This window comes from Danio rerio, chromosome 3, assembly GCF_052040795.2.
Source record: "Danio rerio strain M-AB ecotype USA chromosome 3, GRCz13ab, whole genome shotgun sequence".
Classification (NCBI taxonomy): domain Eukaryota; kingdom Metazoa; phylum Chordata; class Actinopteri; order Cypriniformes; family Danionidae; genus Danio; species Danio rerio.
In genome coordinates, this window is record NC_141023.1 from 46,172,949 (window position 1) to 46,189,756 (window position 16,808).

General features: G+C 35.0%; 1 protein-coding gene across 6 annotated transcripts in view; it reads right to left on the reverse strand.

The window, feature by feature from the left end:
• Window positions 1–16,592, reverse strand: part of cdip1 (cell death-inducing p53 target 1) — a 26,342-nt gene extending 9,750 nt beyond the window's left edge. For 3 of the 6 annotated variants that reach the window (XR_015479851.1, XR_015479853.1, XM_087242789.1), the window contains exons 1-3: window positions 16,462–16,592; window positions 9,732–9,879; window positions 4,411–4,581 (exon numbers count right to left, since the gene is read on the reverse strand). Coding sequence is in view for 2 of the 6 variants with exons in the window: in XM_087242789.1 (XP_087098915.1) it covers window positions 4,411–4,581; window positions 9,732–9,816 (256 nt within the window). In the remaining 4 variants the exon portion in view is untranslated. Of the gene's footprint in view, window positions 1–4,410; window positions 4,585–9,731; window positions 9,880–16,461 lie in introns of all 6 variants that reach the window. The other 3 variants (XR_015479850.1, XR_015479852.1, NM_001099242.2) reach the window with 2 other exon arrangements.
• Between the last annotated feature and the right edge of the window lie 216 nt (window positions 16,593–16,808).

A 16,808-nucleotide genomic window follows, 5' to 3' on the forward strand; every position in this document is an offset into this window, starting at 1 on the left:
CTCTGAATAGACTAGTGGCTGTCTGACTTTTGTATCCTCTTAAGGCCCAAGGTGTTTTTTACATGCATTTTTTATTCCTCTTTGCTATTTGAGCTTCTTGGAACCCAATTAGAATAAAAATCCAAGTATTGTTTTAGGTTTTGGGACATTTCATATGCTGCAAAACAGTTGCAGGATGACACTGCATGTCTGTAACAAAAAATAAAACATTCAAAGTATTTTTAAATAGCCACTTAAGAACTAAAATGTGCTGTCCACTCAAGTCCTAGGAGCGTATGTGACACCTATGTGACACCAATCAGGTTAATACACCTATATGTATGACCAGGGTGTGAACTACACACTAACAACTGGGGTGGGTGGACAGGGTCAAATTTAGGTTTGGACGATGTCGACCAATTTGGCATCGTATGATGCCGAATGTGTGACATCACAATGGATGATGGCATCGTCGTCATAGGCGGAGGTGAATTAATTATTTATTAATAATTAATTCATTCATAATGAATTTATTATTTGTAGTCTACCATTTCAACTACCTGACCCACACAAATCACAACATGTCAATCACTTTTTCCGCGGGAGGTTGGTCAGTAAAAAAGGTGCACAACCAACAGTATCTGAGGTTTTCACTAAAATTACTAAGTACAAGTGTGAAAGTGAAAGACTGAAGCAGTGTACAGACACTGTGACACCTGACAGATTCAAAAGACAGAAGAGTCATTAGATAGAGACAAGATTAATTAAATATTATGTTTAACAACTAAGAGAGACGCGATCCAGCGGTACATCCTTGGTAAACTGTACGACATGCACTGCTTTCTGGAGCTAAGACGAGCGCATGACAGTGTGTGTGTCTGTGTGTGTGTGTGGTCACGTGATGTGCGTTATCAGCGGACAGAGGGCTGTTCAGACATGTTAGGTAAAACACTGTGTGGATGTGGATAATTTTCGTTGTAAAATGCATTTTAAAACGAAGACGTATTAGTGTAAATGGGGCCTGAGAGTGTATTTTTCGTGAGCGGGTTTGCGACGGGGCAGAGGATCGACGATGTCGGCTCATCATCGTGTTGTCTATAGGCCATCCCATCAGCGATGGACGATGGCATCGTCTATCGGCCCAACCCTAGTCAACTTTTTCAGCTAGTTTTTGTTATACATGCTTCAGTGAATCAAATGTACTGTATGTATTTATTTAAATGACATCTTTATTAATCAAATGTATTTAAGTTTTCAGTGTTTTGTGGGATATTTTGTGTATTCTTACCTACAGTATCCGATTAGCTACTCCTGAGATCACTGTAAGTCAAACTATGCAAACTATAATCTAATTTGACTTTACTTTTAGGCTTCACAGAAACAGTCTCGTGGACAGTTACATTGTCTATCGGTGCTCTAGATATGCCGGTTTAAGACTGTTGAATGAGTTTTTTCTCACAGACTGACTGATGCGATTATGCATTCACAGTGATATGAATGCATGTAGGGGTGGTCAAATGTGTATTTATATTATTAATTAGATTTTTTATACACATTTTAATTATTTACATTATTAATTAAAATACAAAGCAGAGCAAATTATATCTTAGTATTAAAGAGCTGACCGCCATGTTGTTTTGATGTCCTTCAGGAAAGATCAAGCATTAATTAGGGGGATCAATCCCCCCCAAATCCCCTTGTAATCCACACGCTGTATTTGACACAGTTTATGATGTTATGTGAGAGTGTGATTGTTGTTGATTTGAGATTGTAAGCAGAGCAGCCTACAAACTCTTTGTTGGTGTTGAAGATGGCTTATGCTTAATAAAAATGCAACTCTCCTTTGTAAACTTTCTTTTATTGAGTCTCTGACTTTGACTCTTAGCTAGGTTTTTGGGTTAAAACTGTCAGTTCCTTAACAATTATTACCATTTTTTTCTATTTAAATCATATTAACTAATTAAAAACCACTTTCTGCTCTTTAACCAAACACTTCACTTTCATTTTCACTGTAAACTGAATCATGACCTGCATTATTTTTCACTTTCTCTTCTCTCAGTAACCCTAATGGTTTCTGAATGGCTGCTGATGGTGTTGGTTTGATTGGCACACTTGCAAAAAACAGAAATGTGCGCACATCTAGAGAAAAAACTTGAAGGCAGGTGCACGATCAAAAAACAAACATAAGTAGCAAAAGATTCAAAGTAGGTCGGCACACTGCCACTTTAGCTCTCAAAAAATTTTATTAGTCAAAATTACAAAAACACTACGTTTCGACCGACATGGTCTTCATCAGGTAAAGCGTTGCAAATGGAAGTCCTCCAGAAATAGACAAACAGCTCTACACAGCACCTGCAGTCAATTATCACAATCAGCTAACAAGCCGGTAAACAGGAACAATTGCATACAATAATATACATCTTAAACAATGTGAAAAACATGAATACAATTACAAACAGACATTTAAAATACAAATACAAATTCTCACTATAGAATTCCTCGGAGACAGTATTCTATAGGCTAGATAGATATAGCACATCACACCTGCACAAAATCACATCACTTAAACAAAGCCAGTAGACCTAGGGGCAAAAAACATTATGTACATATTTAGTATACAACAATTCATTCATTCATTCTCTTCTCAGCTTAGTCCCTTTACCAATCCGGGGTCGCCACAACAGAATGAACCGCCAACTAATCCAGCAAGTCTCTACGCAGCGGATGCCCTTCCAGCCGCAACCCATCTCTGGGAAAAATATACAACAATATAGAATGCACAAACACTTACAAAAAAGATTTTAAATCAAAATCTAAATTCAAACCTCTCGGGGATAAAGTGTTTAGTGTGTAAATGTAAAACGCTTCCCTCTGTAATAAAAGTCTGTCAACATCGCCACCCCTTCTCGGCACCTTCACTTGTTCAATGCCAATATATCGCAAAGTCGCAAGGTTATGTTTCAATGCATTAAAATGAACGGCGATAGGATTTCGTTGATCGTTTAATCGTATATTACTTCTGTGTTCAGCAATTCGTGTTTTTAAACACCGTCTTGTTTTACCTATATAGGCTAAACCACAAGGACATTTAATCATATAGATCACATTTTTTGTGTTGCATGAAATCACACCTTTAATCTTTAATTGCTTACCTGAATGTGGATGACTAAAAAACTGACATTTGGTTGTAAAATTACACTGTGCGCATTGACCACATCTATAGTTACCTTCAGGGACTGAGAAAGGATTATCCGACCGATCGGAACCTTGATCTGCTCTCACTATCATTTGTCGCACATTAGGAGCTCGTTTAAAAACAATTCGTGAAGGATCTTTACAACAGTGTCTCATAACAGGGTCTGAATTTAATATATGCCAATGTCTACGTACTATATTTGCAAACTCATTACTTAAAGCCGAATATTGAATAATACAAGAAATCCGTGTGTTAGTAGGTTTTAGTGTTTTTCGAACCAAGGCTTCTTTTTGATCCATATTTTCGAAACGGGCCGCAGCTTCCTTAATCCATTTTGTAGAATAACCTCTATCATAAAAACGTTGACATAATTCCTTACGTTGTTTTTCAAACGTTAATTAAACGTTAATTAAACGATCAACGAAATCCTATCGCCGTTCATTTTAATGCATTGAAACATAACCTTGCGACTTTGCGATATATTGGCATTGAACAAGTGAAGGTGCCGAGAAGGGGAGGCGATGTTGACAGACTTTTATTACAGAGGGAAGCGTTTTACATTTACACACTAAACACTTTATCCCCGAGAGGTTTGAATTTAGATTTTGATTTAAAATCTTTTTTGTAAGTGTTTGTGCATTCTATATTGTTGTATATTTTTCCCAGAGATGGGTTGCGGCTGGAAGGGCATCCGCTGCGTAGAGACTTGCTGGATTAGTTGGCGGTTCATTCTGTTGTGGCGACCCCGGATTGGTAAAGGGACTAAGCTGACAAGAGAATGAATGAATGAATTGTTGTATACTAAATATGTACATGTTTTTTGCCCCTAGGTCTACTGGCTTTGTTTAAGTGATGTGATTTTGTGCAGGTGTGATGTGCTATATCTATCTAGCCTATAGAATACTGTCTCCGAGGAATTCTATAGTGAGAATTTGTATTTGTATTTTAAATGTCTGTTTGTAATTGTATTCATGTTTTTCACATTGTTTAAGATGTATATTATTGTATGCAATTGTTCCTGTTTACCGGCTTGTTAGCTGATTGTGATAATTGACTGCAGGTGCTGTGTAGAGCTGTTTGTCTATTTCTGGAGGACTTCCATTTGCAACGCTTTACCTGATGAAGACCATGTCGGTCGAAACGTAGTGTTTTTGTAATTTTGACTAATAAAATTTTTTGAGAGCTAAAGTGGCAGTGTGCCGACCTACTTTGAATCTTTTGATTGGCACACTTACCATGAGGATGAGGCATAGGCATTGGCATATGCATTGGCTTCGGGATGGGGCCTTCGCCTGGGACGTGTGGAGGGACGAAGCCAGGTTGCTGTGTGGCTTCATAAGGTGGAGGTCCATATTCTGGAGGCAGAGGGTGTCCTTGAGGAGGTCCAGTCATTACTGGAGCAGTGCCTGCTGAGGAGACACAAATTTATCACAAATCATGGAAAGGACACGATTTCTGTCTCCCCAAAGCTAGACTTGCTTCTAGGGCTGTGTGATCAATCGAAATCAAATAGCAATTGCAATTCTAAACGTTGTGTTAGCTAAATCGCAAGAGGCTACGATATGAAATATATAGTATTTAATTTCCCCCACCCAGAGCAAATGCGTGACTGCCATTGGTGTGTGAAAGTCTTACTAGCCAATTGAGTGACCATACTTTCGTTCTGCCCAATCAGAATTTCACAACTGAACCCCATGCGGAATGCCATGGGATAATGGCATCTGCTGCTTTAGAAGCATTAATAGACAACTTAATATAAAAAAAACAGCATTGGTAATATGGGAATATTTTGGTTTCAAAGTCAAAACAAAAACAGGTCATTTTTAAGAGCTTGCCATGGCTTACAGATTATTGAGCTGAAGCTTGACTATAAAATTAAAATCACAAAATCTGTCCAAAAAAAATAATAATTACATTTTTAAAAAATGTGTGAAAATAAAATAAATCACAATAATATATTTTCCCCAAATTGCACAGCCCTACTTGCTTCTCATAAAATCATTTTTAAACAGTGGGGTCTAAATGAATACTCATCTTTTTGTAGACGTGTATGCAATAATATTCATATAAATGACTTTAACAACAACGTTTTATGGTAGTTGTTAAAGGAAAATTGAATGTGGGTTTCTTTTATATTACAATAGGTTTGCTGCTAATTTGCTGGTCTCAAATGGTAGTTTAAAATAACAACATAATTGGTTATAAATTTATTTTAAATCATGGCTTCATGATATTGGAGAACATCCAAAATATTTGTATACATTTATAATATTTATATTTTTATTTATATATTTAAAATATATTTAAATATTTTATTAATATTTCTATTTTTATTCTTTACATTTCTCTGCAATATATTTGAATCTTGATGTTTTTACACTGATTAAATTTTATGTAGTTGTTGTGGCTAATTCGAGTATTTTTAACAAGAAAATGCAATGAAAAGATTTACACTGAATATTTATAAATGTCTCCAGAAGACCTACAGAACAGCATTGGTGCATCCTGAAGTAAAGTGAAGTGGCTATAAACTCCAGCAAGATAAAGTCACTGTAGTCACTGCTTTATCTATAAATAAAGCATAATTATAGAAAGTGTGTAAATCATAACTGAGAGCTATGTCATGTTTGCTGGCCTCCTGCATCTCGCAGCCCTGTCAGTCAGTCAGTCAGTAACAGTGGTGTAAAGTAACTAATTACAAATACTCAAGGTACTGTAATTGAGTAGTTTATCTCAGAAATTGTAATTTACTAAGTAGTTTTAAAAATGTGTACTTTTACTTTACCTTGAGTACATTTTTAGTGCAGTATCTGTCCTTTTACTCTCACTACTTTCCTTCAACCTGCAGTTACTACTTTATTTTTTCTTGTTTATGGGAATTAGAAAAATCAGTCCTGTAATTCATGTTCAATCAAATCACACATAGAAGGTAAATTGCACATAATGAACTACTTCAAGACATGTGCACTTTACATTGCAGCAAACTGTTTGGAAGCATTAAGTGTCCAAGAAGATGTTTAAAATCTTTACACGCATTGACCCAGAGACTGTTTAGGACAGGGATACCCAAACACAGGCTGTTTCCCAATTCCAAGAATGCAGAGAATGGACTTGCGTTCTTGTGGAGACCTGTCTTGCCAGGTGTCCTCGGAAGAACAGAGTTCTTGTGGTCTTGAGTATTGGAACTGAACTTTGGCAGCTGATGATGACGTTATACTAGAACACGAGGATGCAAGACTGCTGAAGAATGCATATTGAGAAACAGCCACAGTTCTGGAGGGCCGATGTCCTGCAGATTTTAGCTCCAACTTGCCTCAACACACCTGCACAGATGTTTCTAGAAAGTCTAGTATGAGATTGATTAGCAAGCCCAGGTGTGTCTAATTGGGATTGGAACTAAACTTTGCAGGACACCGGCCCTCCAGGACAGAGTATGGGCAACCCTGGTTTAGATGCATGTCACTGATGAGAAGATGATGCATATTTACTGTATGATGATTGAAATGGCCTTAAACACCCAGCAGACACAAGATGTCAACATGCCGTCAGATTGAAATTGTACTCTAACGTTGTGGAGACACTGCATTTTGTTTGGAAATGAAAATTATGTTAACATCAGAACTCAACATCAGCCCGATGTCACTGTCCAACCTAAACCCACCAAATATCAACATCTAATGATGTTACAGCTTGATGTTGTGTCGACGTTACCACCATAACATCTATCAAATGTTGAATTTTGGTTGCCATAACTGATGAGTAAATGTCAGTATTTGACGTCAATAGGATGTTAAGATGTTGGTTCGACATTGGATTTTGGTCACTTTCTAACAACCTAAAATCAACCAAATATCAATGTCATTTAATGTCATTATTGGACAATTAAAATAATGTTGTCCTTAGACGCTGGCTAGGTATTGACTTTTGGTCACCTGACATCACAACCTAAATCTGACCTAATATTACAGTTTTTTTGGATTGCTTACACACTAAAATTAAAAGTAGTACACTATTAGCAAAACCTTACACACAAGTATCAAAACATCAGCCCATATTTGCACAACTATAAGCACATTGTCAGCTTCACACTTGTTGCAAATCTCTACACAAAGTGATTTGCAAAACACTAAACACACTTAACATACATAACACACTAAAATCTATCATGAAGTCTCTTCCTTGCAATACCAAAGCACTGACTGTCAAATTACTGCACCGTCCAACCAATTGGTTCAACACAGTCGTCAGGTGTGCAAACACTTGTTTGATTAATTGTAGACACACAAATCAGGTGTTTAAGCACTGTAAAATGCCAGTTTCAATGAAAACCATCAGGTCTCAATATCAACACTGTCACACACCATAAAAAAAAAAAAAAAAAATATATATATATATATATATATATATATATATATATATATATATATATTCAAATGAAGCAAATTTATGGAGTGCCTTTCGAGCACAATTTCGAAAGGGTGAAAAGACTGTGGCATGATTATGCAGAGGTATGTATTTACTTGTGATCTTGCATACTGTCTCATAAACTTTTACTGTACTGTAATACTAGATCTACACTGAACTACACAATTTTGGCTGACACTGTTCTTCAGGTAGTTTTACGAATGGATGGAGAGGAGATCTAGCATGAGTTTGCTTACATAGATGATGGTGTGTTCAACCTGACGAGAACACAGAGTAGAAGAAACATCATTAGCCACAGGGCTATAGTCAATGTCCCAGGGCAACGTGGGGGAAATATACAGTAACACTCTGTGCTGCCATTACAAAGAATGGGGTCCTCCACTGCCATGACCATATGGGCCCTTACAACACAGCACATATACTTACATTCTTGGACCAATTGTACAACATAACAGCAGCAAATGAAATCGATCATACGCAATACATTGTTGTCTGGGACAATGTGTCTTTCCACCGTTCTGCTCTGGTTCAGAACTGGTTTTAGCAACATCCACATTTTACCGTCCTATATCTTCCACCATACTCTCCATTCCTCAACCCTATTGAAAAGTTTTTCTCGGCATAGTGGTGGAAAGTATATGATCTTCATCTCCGAGCTGAGGTACCCCTCATCCAAGCCATGGAGGAGGCCTGTGACCAGATGGAGGTAGCAGCAATACGTGATTCTACATTCAAGACACTTCTTTCCAAGGTGTCTTGCTAAGGACAACATTGCAATTGATAATTCTCATGCCAGATCTATCTTACAGTTCAATACGTAAAGTGACATGTTACAGTACTTTGAATCTTCATGCCAACATGTTGGACATGTTGAGGAATAAATGAGTTTCTTCAAGGTGCAACATTGTTCTTGTGTAGTGTTTGGTGAATTTACTTTATATTTGTACTTTGTTGATGGTAGCCTACTCTAATCACAGGGAAGCAGAAGTGCTAAAAGTGTTTTAGGTTTATCACAGCAGTGTGTAACTCGTGCAAACAGTGTATAGTAAATGTGAAAATGTGTGTTTCTTATGGTAAAAAAGTGTGGTTTTTAAACATAAGTCTATAGTTTTTATAAGAGTGTTTAATTATGCAAAGGATCTGTAATGTTTTGCTAATTGGGTGTGTGGTTGTGCTAATTGTGTGTACTGTTTTGAAAACACGGGCCCTGTTTTGAAAATTGTGCTTAAGCAATCCAAAAAAACTGTAACGTCTTATGACATTGTGTGCCTGCTGGGCAATAACTAAGTGCACTACAGAATGTTAGGTTTACACACATCCACAAATTACATGTAAATGCATCAACTTTTAACAGCATAATACTCAGTACTCATTGAGTACTTTTAAAAGGGCTACTTTTTACTCATACTTTGAGTAATATTTACAACAGATACTTTTACTCTACTCACACTACATTTTTAGGCAAGTAATGGTACTTTTACTCAAGTATGCTTTTTCAGTACTCTTTCCACCACTGGTCAGCAAGTAATCTTTAAGGGTTAAACAAATAACGCACAGCAGTACTTTTATTACAAACAAGTTTGGTCTTTTATAATTCACTTAAATTTTCATATGTTTGTGCGATTATAACTCTCTATATGAAAAAAATAAATAAATAAATAAATAAAACATTAACAACTCTGAAGGTTTTCAATGAGAAGCTGTAATGTAGCCGTGGCGGGAGTTAATTTTGGTGTGGTGCCCCACCATCGAAGAATTAATGTAGCGAAAACCATGATATTACTAACTTCATGCTAGCATGTTTTAAAACATGGCCAGCATATTTCATCATGTTGCTCAAATTCTACTTTTATCAATATAATATTTATACAAAATGTTTTTTTACAATTTATAGTCTAATCCTCCCTCAATCAATTAAATTTCACACACAAAAAAAACTATAAGTTTGTGAAGTGGGCATTTTCATTAAATTTTCCATAATTTACCTTTAACTCTCAGCACAGCTGGACAGCCCATAAAGCTTTCAAGCCACTGCACTTACACATAGTGAATTCATCTTCAAAGCAGTTAAAAAAACGCAAGAGTTCAAGTTAAATGTCAACAGAGATGAAAGGAATATCAAGAAATTTACCAGAATGCAGAGGTTGTCCGTTCTTCTCCTCGAGGAGCGGAGCATTGGGGCCCCCGGGGTATGGAGGAGGAGGGTCACTGGACATGATGAGTCCCTGAAAGGAGGCCAGAGAAGCGACGTTTCCCTCACGAGACGAATCACTGCGTTTCTGAAGTGAACACACATACAGGCCGCACAGTTCAACAAACACACACCGTTAATGTGATATATATCACCATCCCTGACTACTGTTGCCGAGCCACTTCAAGCACAGCCAATTACCATCGATTTTTCAGATGCTGCCTGCCTCAACGTTCCCCTGAGCAGGCAAATAAAAACAACATATCCATAAGCTTTAGTTATCTGCCTTTATGAACACTGATTTCTCTGCACTTTTAATTAATAACAAATGACAGATGGTCTAGACAAATGTTATAAGGTAAAACACTGTTTGGCAAGATTATCAATGAGTCAGATGTGCAAATCACATCGATATATTATTTTAAAAAATACAGTTGAAGTCAGAATTATTAGCCCCCCTTTATTTATTTATTTATCTTTTATTTTAATTATTTCCCAAATGATGTTCATCAGAGCAAGGAAATTTTCACAGTACATCTGATAATATTTTTTCTTCTGGAGAAAGTCTTATTTGTTTTATTTCGGCTAGAATAAAAGCAGTGCTTAATTTTTTAAACACCAATTTTTAGGACAAAATTATTAGTCCCTTTAAGCTATATATTTTTTCGATAGTCTACACAACAAAGTATCGTTATACAATAGCTTGCCTAATTACCCATAACTGCCTAGTTAACCTAATTAACCCAGTTAAGCCTTAAAATGTCACTTTAAGCTGTATAGAAGTGTCTTGGAAAATATAGAGTCAAATATTATTTACTGTCTCATGACAAAGATAAAATAAATCAGTTATTAGAAATGAGTTATTAAGCTATTATATTTAGAAATGTGTTGAAAAAAATCTTCTCTCCGTTAAACAGTAATTGGGGAAAAAATAAACAGGGGGGCTAATAATTCAGGAGGGCTAATAATTCTGACTTCAACTGTATACTGTAACACTGTACGAAATATTTAGATTAAAGACATGTTTAAAATAAAAATTTACTTTTATTTGGCAAGAATGAAGTTAAATATTCAAATGTGACAGTATAAAAAATATACCATGGTTTTGGTTTAAAGTGTCACAAAACACTAAAACACATTTTTTTTTAAAGTTGAAAGTTATATATATATATATATATGTATATATATATATATATATATATATATATATATATATATATATATATATATATATATATATATATATATATATATATATATATATATATATATATATATATATATATGTCCCACATTGCTATTAAAACACTATTAGAACCAAGCGGCAACCTCCCATTCTCCCTCGTGAAGCCAATAAGGAAGTAACTGAAACTGCAATTCATTGACTTTCCTTTGGGGGCTGGCTCCAGGAAATCCAGATGTTCACTGACTGCTAAATTGGCCAATTTTACAGCTGATAAAAAGATGTTTACAGCCTGGTACTAAAGATGGTTTTGGTTCATATAGCTAATGTTACCCTTCATGACAACTGTGAGGGGTGGCCTTTTTTTATAACTCATCAGTTTAGTTTTTATTCAGTCATATTAAGTCTGCATAATAAAGGCGTGGCCACTTGAGTGACAGCTAGGTCTTACTGCTCGCTGTCTTGTCACCGATTCCAGCCGATTAGCTGCTGAACTCAGCAAATACATCATATTGTTTTGTCTTGTTTTATGTGGCTTTACACAGTCAATTGCCTTTTGGAATTATTCCCTACAATTATCCGATTATATGTCATGCTGTGTGCACATAATTGTGCTCACAAACCCTTCAAGTTGCCACCATTTACCAGATAAGTGAAATTATATACTTATCTACCATCTCTAAATGTATTTGTCTTACTTATAATCATTTATCATGTTCTTTAGACCTGTAATGCACTCCAAAATCTGACAGATTGATAAGCTGAAGGCTCTAGAATGGTCATCTGAAACGTCGTCATACAGTGTCATGCCTGGATTTCATAAATAGCTTTGCATTTACGAACACAGACTATATTTGAAGTATTTGGAAGTAATTAGCGTTTTCCTACTGTAGAAAAACATCATAAGAACAATGTTTAGTGGCTCAGTGTATTACAACAGTGTTTTTAAAAGTCTAAACACTTTAATGATACAGTAAACAACAAAGCACATGTGGTCAAAACCCAAATGAGTCGCAGGTAATTAAGTATTACGTTTTTCTCTCATAGAAAAGCCAGTCTAAGCAAAATGCTAGCAGGCGTTTGTAGCTCCAATGACGCTTACGCCTACTTGTAGCTTCATTTATGCCTTTCAGAAAATTATCGGTGACGTCACAGATACTACGTCCATATCTTTATGATTTATGATTTATGTTTATGATTAGGACATATATTTCACACAAAAAAAAAGAAAATTGGTTGTTTTTGCTTTTTTTTTTTAGAGCAAATTCGTTCTTTCGGTTTGAAAAGAAATTTTGACGCTCCTTCACGGCAATGAGGTAATTGTGTAAATTGAAGCGTGGTGATTGGCTGTCAGCACCGGCCAGTTTTCAGCATGTCTGTGCAAAATTCATGAGGAAGAGTTGGTTCGAACCAAGCAGCGCACTATTATGAATGAGATGCAACTTCATTAATATGCATGAGATAGCTTTATCGCTTTTTAGCTGTTACATAGTTCAGAGAAGCATGGTCCAAATGGTGCTACCAAGCACAAATAAATGTCTAGCGATTGGTCCACTGCTCTTGAACTGAACGTTAATGGATTGATTAATATGGATCGCCAATAAATGTTAAGAGTGTGTGTGGTGGGGGAGAGAGAAGTAGATCGCAGATGAATGTTGTGAAGAGCGGGGGTAAATAAAATCAAGTACAATCCTCATAATGCATGTTCGTTGATACTAAAAGGTCCATCATCAATACCTCTTCTTCATTTACTAAACACCAGAACAGCTAGGAAACCTACAGATACAACTAAAACATTAAATGAAAGAGCCGATAGCTGAGTTCATTATGTGTTAATGCACATTTTGAAGTACTGCATAAGAGCAATAAAAACATTAAAATTTTTATGAAAACGTAATTTACAAAAAAATTTTAAAAAATGTTTTCTTGATTTTGGTGATTTTGGAATTAATTAACGTGAATAATAGGAGATGGAAATTCATTTGCTGAATTAATTGTGACATACTGAACATTAGACCCACGTTATTAATTATCAATCCCTATTATACTTCCCTTATTTACTGTTGGTCACTAGGTTAACTTACCAATACTACAGTTAGGCACTCTAACAACTTAATGGAAACAACCTAATTTGGGATTTTTTTTTCTTTTTTTGTGAGAACTTAAAAAAAAAAAAAAAAAGCTTTGTGTTATGACTGAAACCCATCTTATGTCATAGGATAAGTGCAATCTTTCGATTTACGTACAGTGTTTTGGCTTTTAAAAATGATAAAGTGAAAATATTTACACTATAGTGGGAACACAAGGACACAGTGCTCCTGAAACCTGGAATAAATAGGTCAAAGACTAACCAGATGTAAAACATTGATATCTTTTGTGTGTCTTTTCATAAGATGACAAAAAACAAAAACTGGTTAAAAGGAAATAAATGCAAATGAGGAACAAGATCATGGTTGAGTCGACACCTCATTTGCAAGCCAAAACGTTATAGTGTGTGTGGAGTATAATAACCCATTTAATCAACTTTCACCATTCTTCCTCAGGTGATAAAAATAACATAACAGCACATATGAAGAATTCAGGTCAAACATTTATAATCAATATGGCCAATTAAATGCCTCATACAATCAAAAAAAAATATTTTGTTGCTTGTTTAATGTACTTATTTATAATGAGCTGAATCAATACAATTCTTTGTTTTTTTGGGAGGGAGGATAACATAACTGGTTTATGTTCAATAAGCTTACATTTGTAAATACAATTAACTGATTTGTGTCAGGACAACATGAATGAATTGTGTGGAACCCTGCATTCTTTTACAGTGTAGATGCCTTTCTTTCATGGAAAACAGGTAAAATTGCCATGTACAATTACAAGTTATCTAGTTTGCAATTTCTTGGAATGACTATAACTAGCCAATGGGGATGAATCAGGAAATTCAAATATAAAAGCATGTGACTGATACTAAACATGGAGAGTATAAATGTCTGCCTCTGACGGTTACCACAGTCAGAGTAACTTGCTGCCCAGTTCGCATCCTGCGTTTCTTGGGATAATGGAAATGAATTACGCAGAAAGCTTCTCCACAACCACAACTTAAGTCAACAAACATATCTAATGCACTGCTGTCATGCTGTTAGTACATTTTAACTTCAGCATCAAAAACAAAAATACTACATAAATACTACATTTTTTGTGTCATTTGATTACTGGTATTTTACAATTTCAAAAACCAGGCGGAATTACTGCTTGATAAATTGTATTTATCTTCACAGTTAAGTTTTACTTAGTTATATATCTACATTCAAAGACATCCTATAAAATACAGCAAGCTCTCAAAGTAAAAGACAGAGCTTTTGAGAAGTTGTTAATCTAATCATCAACTTATTTTTTATAGCAAAATATGTGCAGTAAAACTACATTACCCATGATGCTTTACAGAAAATGCCACTAATCGGAGGACCACTCCCATGAAATATTGTCTTCTAAAAGTCTTTAATAAATAAAATAAATAAAAGTCTTTGAATGTACAGGTATGGACAAAAATAGTTTCTCTGGATATAAGCTTTATAATTACATATCTGAATATACATGCAGTGCTCAGTGATCCATCTTTTAAACAAATACTTTCTATAGAATGCTATACAATAATATATTTGTGCGTATACATTAGATTAGTCAGTACTGAAGCCAAATCTGGATCTAATCTTACAAAATAATTAATGATAATGGTCCAAAAATTAGTACACTGTTTACACTAGCAAACAAGTTTATATGTTACGTTTTTTCTTTTTTTAAAGAGGGGGAGGAATCAAGAAAAAAAACAAAAATATATCCAATTTATTATAAATATAGTTGTAATTGAACTTTTACTTTTAAATTGATTAAACATTTAAATTAAATAAAACATTAATTTAAATGTATCATCTTTCTATTTATAAGAAATGTTTGGTGACTAAAATATCTTTTTTTAGAAATGCATGGTTTAATAAATCTGCTTTGCAAATGCAGCAAAATGTATTACATATAAACTGAGAAATGGATAAAAATATTTATTTTCATAATGGGGTGTACTCATTTATGCTGAGCACTGTATGTATATACAGACATGTTTATAATAATATAAAAACAATGCAATGCTCATATTAAACTAGAATTAAGAAATAATTTTCAATCACAATAAATAAAAGCATTATATGTATTGTATGTGCATTTATTTATTATTGCCCATTATTTATTTATTTATTTGTTTATTTTAGATTTGGAAAAAAATGCTTTCAGAAAAAACAAAAGAAATATCACTATTTAATAAAGCCAAAGTCAAATCTAATAAACACCCAGAGAATTGTCAAGTTGTCCCTAATTGAGTTACATGGCGGTTTACATGTATTTCAATATTTGACACTGTATAAAGTACATTTTTCATGTTGTGATTCACTAGCTTTGTTCATGGACTGTATCTCTTTAACGAAGACTTAAAATCCCTATGGAGGAAATTAATAGAAAATACACTTCAATATGCATTTACTGCACATTAGCATATTTCTGAAGAATCAAGTGATGTCGCAGTAACGATGGAGTAATTACACTTTAAAATTTATTCACAAAATTTTTTTTTTTTTTAAATGACACAGCCACTGACACTTATTTTAATAAAGCTAAACTACCAGTCAAAAGTTTGCAAACATGAGATTAATAATTAAGTTAGTAGTTACGTTATTATTATGTTTTTCATACAAAACTGTATTATTATTTATTATGTAGGTTTAATTCACTCGATAATCCAAATGTTTTTTTCTTCTTTCATTTTTAAACGTGTCCGTTCAGCCTGAGTTGTAGGGGTGTTTGTTCTAGTGTTTTCTAGAGTAGATGATGCTCAGAGATCAGCGATTATCCAACCTGAGTTTCATCGCCGCTAGCACCGATTACATAAGACTGACCTAACCTTCATGTCTCTCTCCACTATTACTCAACTTTTAATGTAAACCAATCTTTCATTTTCATACAACATGTTATGCAAATTCAAATCTCTGGCCTCGTCATCAGTGCTGAGAACCCTTTAATTTACCGTTATTCTGAATAGAAATAAGTCACGTCTCTTCACTCTGACTCAAAAATAGCACACAAGTATAGAGTGACCATATCGCTGCATATAGCGTTACATGCGACCCTCATACAACGCTGTACTATCAGCTGGCTATTAGCTAACGTAACACGTATCATTTAGCCATATAAACATAACAAGCAAAATAAATGAAAGGCTATCTGATTTTTTTTTTTAAATCAAGCATTATAAGCAAACGAATCGTAACAACTTTAATAAACAGCTGTACTGATATAGCATCGTTAGAGATTAAAACCCATCAGGCATTCATAACGTTAACGTTACTTGTGAATGATGAAAACACAGTCAGGCCTGTCGGCTGCTGCTACACTGTAAGCGAACTAAATTATAGCGCAATGACCATACATACAACGTGCCGTTACCTTTTGTATCCACGGCGTTTATCAAAATATCAGGTTTGACAACTTTTCGAGGATTTCTAGCTCGCACGTTCACGGTTGTGGCCCCAGTTTTCCAATAACATCCGCCGCTTGGAAGGATTTGACGTAAACACGGGAATCGGGAGGTGTGGTGATCTTACTTATCATACTATGGCGAAGAACTGCGTCATGAATATGTATTAGGTCACACGAGTGGTCCTGCGAGGTTACCAGGCAACGTCAGCGCTACGTCGTTAATATTCATGAGTTTAGCCTTCGCCATGGTAGGGTTTTCAAGTTGTGCCACTTTAATGATAAAAAAAAACCGGGATCTGCTTGTGAGAGAGTTG